Source organism: Myotis daubentonii, chromosome X (assembly GCF_963259705.1).
Source record: "Myotis daubentonii chromosome X, mMyoDau2.1, whole genome shotgun sequence".
In the NCBI taxonomy this organism is placed as follows: domain Eukaryota; kingdom Metazoa; phylum Chordata; class Mammalia; order Chiroptera; family Vespertilionidae; genus Myotis; species Myotis daubentonii.
Window position 1 is genome coordinate 113,837,808 of NC_081861.1, and position 5,038 is coordinate 113,842,845.

The 5,038-nt window shown below is 43.5% G+C and overlaps 1 protein-coding gene across 1 annotated transcript; it reads right to left on the bottom strand.

Moving 5' to 3' along the window:
• Positions 1-1,771: 1,771 nt before the first annotated feature.
• Positions 1,772-3,256, bottom strand: LOC132223651 (putative protein FAM47D). Its single transcript, XM_059678719.1, has one exon. The coding sequence runs from the start codon at positions 3,254-3,256 to the stop codon at positions 1,772-1,774; it is 1,485 nt and encodes a 494-aa protein (XP_059534702.1).
• Positions 3,257-5,038: the final 1,782 nt, after the last annotated feature.

Here is a 5,038-nt window from a genome sequence, read left to right on the forward strand (position 1 = left end):
AACAGAAATGCTGGATGTGCTTTTGACTGAGAGATCTCCCAGCTTGAAAGCTGCTTTTCACACTGAGTATTGGCCCCAGGTGGCCCCTTTTATTAAGTTGAGTCTGTGGGAGAAACTTTCCAGCTCACTTCCTGAAATCCAGACCTCATGTGTTCCCCTGGAACCTCTGCCCTTCCCAGAGCCTCCCCATGCTGCTTCCAGGGACTGGCCCTGAGCACAGGCGCTGTGCCCCCACCCTGTGGCAGCTGAGGGGAATGGGTGTCCTTTGTAGAAACCTTTGACCTGACACTTGATTGGCTGTGAGGCATTGCAAGGAGCAGTGCCCTGCTGGTGTCCGGGGCTGTAGAGAGCAAGCAGCAGCCCCAGGCACCAAGGGAAACATTCAGTCTTGTGCCCTGGGTAGTCTGGGAAAGCAGAAGAATATCCCAGGAAATCCCTCCATGGAGGTGCAGGGTCCACTCCTGAGCACAATACCCTAAATAAACTTCATTTGGTCCCACGGGGGTGGGTGTAGGGTTGGAATATATATGTGACATACAAACCACATCTCCTGGCCAACTGACCTTTGTGGACAGCCAATTGAATTAATTAGCCATTTCAGTGGGAAGAAAGTTAGTCTGTCTGTATCATGTTCAGGCTGCCCTACTTCACATTTAACAGCCACATTTTTGGAGTCATGGGAAATCTCTGTAAGACAAGTCATCACATGGAAAGAAATTACAAGAAACAGGGACTATCAGATATGATGATATACCTTAGGGATTTTTGTCCCTAAGAATATTAAAATTAAAAGCAGATTTGAAAAGTGTTCCAAAAGATCTAACTAAATAGTTAATTTTATAAAAATATTTTACTTCATTCTATTCCATAGATGAGTGTGTATTATCTTTCCTTCGGCTAAAGTGTGGCATCATTGATTTAATATATGTATGAATATATTTTTCTTCCAGATCAGGGGGGCAGTAAATTTTAAAGTAAAAATTCAGATAGGAAATATGTTAGGCTTCTAGGCCATATGATCTCTGTGACAATTCCTAAATTCTCATGTTGTAGTGCAAATGTAGCCATAGACAATTCACAAGCAATTCAAAAAATTACTTGGGCTGTGGGTTACAAGTTTTGCTTAAAAAATAATTGTCATAATTCATTAGAAACTGAATATTACCAGAGTGATAGTTCTTTCATTTTGCAGGATTATTTTGGGATTCATCCCATGCTTTAGCTGGCATAATTTTTTAAAAATATATTTTTACTGATCTTCAGAGAGGGAGAGGAAGAGAGAAAAATATCAATGATGACAGAGAATCATTAATCGGCTGCATCCTGCATGCCCACTCCCCTCACTGGGGATCATGCCTGCAAGCCAGGCATATGCCCTGACCAGAACCAAACCATGACCTCCTGGTTCATAGGTCAATGCTCAACCAATGAGCCACATCGGCTGGGCAACAAGATCCATTTTAAGTAATTCTTTTATTTATGTTTTTTTAAATGAATGATTGAAATAAAAATAGAATACTACTAATGCTATAAAAACCAAGAGGAATATATTAAGAATATTGGCTTCATAGTTGGTAAAATAAACACAAACATAATATTGACGAACCCAAGCAGAAGCTGATTTAGAAATTTTTATTTGCACTAGGTGTTAAATTTACAGATGTTGTGGAATAAAAGTTGTCTATACACAGTGAGGCACTCAGGTTGAATTCTGACTGATGTTAAAATGAGAGCGAGACACTAGCCAAGTGAGTAGTAAATAGAAAATTGTCTAATCCTCTTCTTCCTCTGAATCCTCCTCTTTGGGTTTGGAGAGGAGTTTCATTACTCGGGGTATAGGAGTCGTCACAGACTCATATTTCCACCCCTTTCTCATAAACATCTTCTCAATCACACCTGGCATCTTGTAGCCCTTGCTTACAATGAAATCTTTGAAGGCAATTGGTCCATAAAGTTCATCAAAATTGTCTGGTTCGAGATGCCTTCCATTGCTCCAATGTTCCTTGGCACGGACAAGTTTAGGGTCGAGCAAAGGCTGGTCATTGGCCAGCTTTTTCCAGCATTTGGGGTCCTGGTACCATGCTCCATACCTTATCTTCTCCCGTTTGGGTTTATAAGGGTCTTCTGGTTTTCGGAGTTTCGTTTCCCAGTTACCTTCCTGCAGGGAGAATTTTCTCTGCTTTATTTCATCTAGCTGTTTGCAGGGCCTGATATTCAAAGGATGCTGGCTTGTTTCCTTTATTTTGCCTGTATTATCGGTCAGTGGGACGTCAAGGTTAATTTCAAACTTTTTCATGATGTCCTCTTCATCAATGACTATGTTTTCAAAATTCTCATTCATCAATCTGCAGAATTCAATTACTGATGCTTCTCTTTGTTTTTCGTAAACAGGAAGTTTGCGGATATCCATCATGCATGATGCTTTTGTCTCTTCCTCAGGAAACAAACTGCTTAAATCTGACTGGAAACTCTCCTTGGTGGATTCCAGGTGGGCTTTTTCTGCAGGTTCTAGGTTGACCTCCTGGGGAGGCTCCAGGTTGCCCTCCTCAGGATGTTCTTCACACAGGTGTGTGGGGGTCTTCTTTCTTTCCTTGGTGCCCTCATAATACGCCCACGTGTCCTCCAGCACCCTGTCAGAATCTAGCACTTCCAGGACCTTGAGCAGGAGGTCTGGAGGGAGATCTTTCTCCAGATTCGGGCAGTTCGCCAGGGAATGCTGGGTCAGGCTGGCTTCAGCGTTCTCTACAAAGGCCTTCTGTGCTGGCTGGGCTGCCAAGAGCGTGGAACACAGGTCCGCTCTCTTGGGCGGCTGCCTGTGAATCTTTTTGGGCGGAGGGCGGGGAATTCTATGAGCAATCAAGGGGGGAAATCCCTCCCGAGGGCCACGAGTGATCACATCTTCAGCAGATGGACAGCCTGTTCTGAAGTCGTCCAGTCCCTCCTCCACAAATACCCACCGCTGGCTGTCCATGGAGGCGGGGCACTTCCCAAGCTGCTTGTTCTGCCTGGAGAGATAGCAGGAAGGCAACCTGTCCCTGTCCTTGAAAGAGGGCTTACATTTCACGCCCAGGGGCAAGGGCTCCAGTGGCCTGGGCCCAGGCATCCACTTCTTTCTGGGCTCTGGCTTCTTGTCGAGCTTCGGCCCTGACTGCCACCGCTTGATCACCCCTGCCTCTATGAGCGCCTTCTTCCTCAGGTCCGACTTTAACAGCCACCCCTCATGGGGCTCAGGTAAGGGCCACTGCCGGCCCGCCATGGCGCCCTTGGCCCAGGGCGCACAGCGGCCTCAGGGGTTTGTTTTCCCAGCCGCCCAGTTGCTAGGAGACCATTGCCAGGCTGGCAGCATTCTTATTCTTTCCTGAGGCGGGTCAGCACGCGCCCCTGCACAGCCTGCATTGTCCTGGGATGGCCCACAAGGTTGGATTCTTGCTTGTGGTAGAGAACTATTCCCGTGTATCGGCACACCACAGGGCAGCTGCCCATTCATCTTTTGATGGACTTTTGAATTGATTCCAGTCTGAGGCTGTTTGTAAATCAAGTGTCCATGAATATTTCACTTATTCACATCTTCATACAAGTACTTTCATTTCTCTTGGATAAATTATAGCTAGGAATTGAAAGGCAGGTGCTTCTGAGAGGTTTGTTTTTTCTTATGGACTGTACTCACAGCCCTCAGGTTTTGATATTTGCCCAAATATGGGTGAGGTGAGGCATTGGGTATACAACTTAATGTGGCTCCCCAAATCCCCCTCAGAAATCAAGATCAGTTATCTTTTAAGGTAACATTTCCAACATAATCTGAAAAACAGTGCCATATTAAAGTCTGAGGGCAAAGGATAGATCAGTACTCCTACTGAACCTGTCTGAATTTAAAACCCATGTGTTGTTCACCATTGATTTTCTTTTTAAAAATAGTATTTGCCTTTTTTGGATACTGGTATGTTGCTTGGAAAGAGTTTGATTCTTTGGTGTCCTTTTTAAAATTTTACTGAAATAAGCAGAGCAGTTCCCTGTGATAGTACAGGCCTAAATGCTGTTCTACCATGTTGTATGGTTAACTGTTCCTCACTTCTGCAGCAAGACCCTTCCACGTAAATTATTCAATGCCTGTGCATCTGGTTTTCTAGTCTGGCTGACAGTAAAGGTCGCTATTGCAGGCCCTGTGTGAGTATCAGTTATCAAGAATCCTTTCCAGTGGTTTCTTTCCTGGCTTCTAATAATGTATTCACACAGGAGCTGATCAGTAATCAGTGGAATCATTCGTGTGGGGGGCAAGGTTCTGTAGTTCCCTCTCTTTCTCTCATTTTACTCTCTGGCTGTCTGCCTTGAGAACTCTACCCACCTTGTTCTCTACAGTGTCTTAGCTCCATCTCCTCTACATACTAGTAGCGAGACTGCTGGTCTTTGCTTGGGTTCTGTCTCTCTGAGCTGTGGCCTAGAAACTCAAGGAATTTGGAAACATCATAGTACTCACTTCCTTTATTTACTATCTGTGAGGGATCAGTCTCTGCTTCCTGATGTCCAGTGTCTTTCATAATTTTATCTTATTTTATTTCATTATTTTTCCAGGTGTTCCAGGGCATATATCTGATCCCTGTTACTCTATTTTGGCCAGAACAGAAAATATAATTTACTTCTTTTCTTTTGTCTCCATCAATTTGTAAGTCTGCCTTTTCAAAGGTCACCGATGACTTCTAAACCATCAAATACCTTAAAATTCTTGCTGTTCTCCATGATTAGAGATTGTAGATCACACATTACTGAACAAATTCCTCTCTTATAATCCATAACAATCTATTTTTATTTTTTCTTACTACTCAGGATACTCATCTACTTTTAAATCCATAAAATAAATACTAAACTCCTTAGCATATAACATTAGATGTTTTTCCATTTCCTTGCAGCATAATACACTCCATGACCATTGATGCTGTTGCAAATGGTAAGAGATATTCCTTTTTTACAGGTGCATAGTATTTCATTGTGTAAATGTACCACAGCTTTTTTATCCACTGATCTGCTGATGGGCAATTGGGCT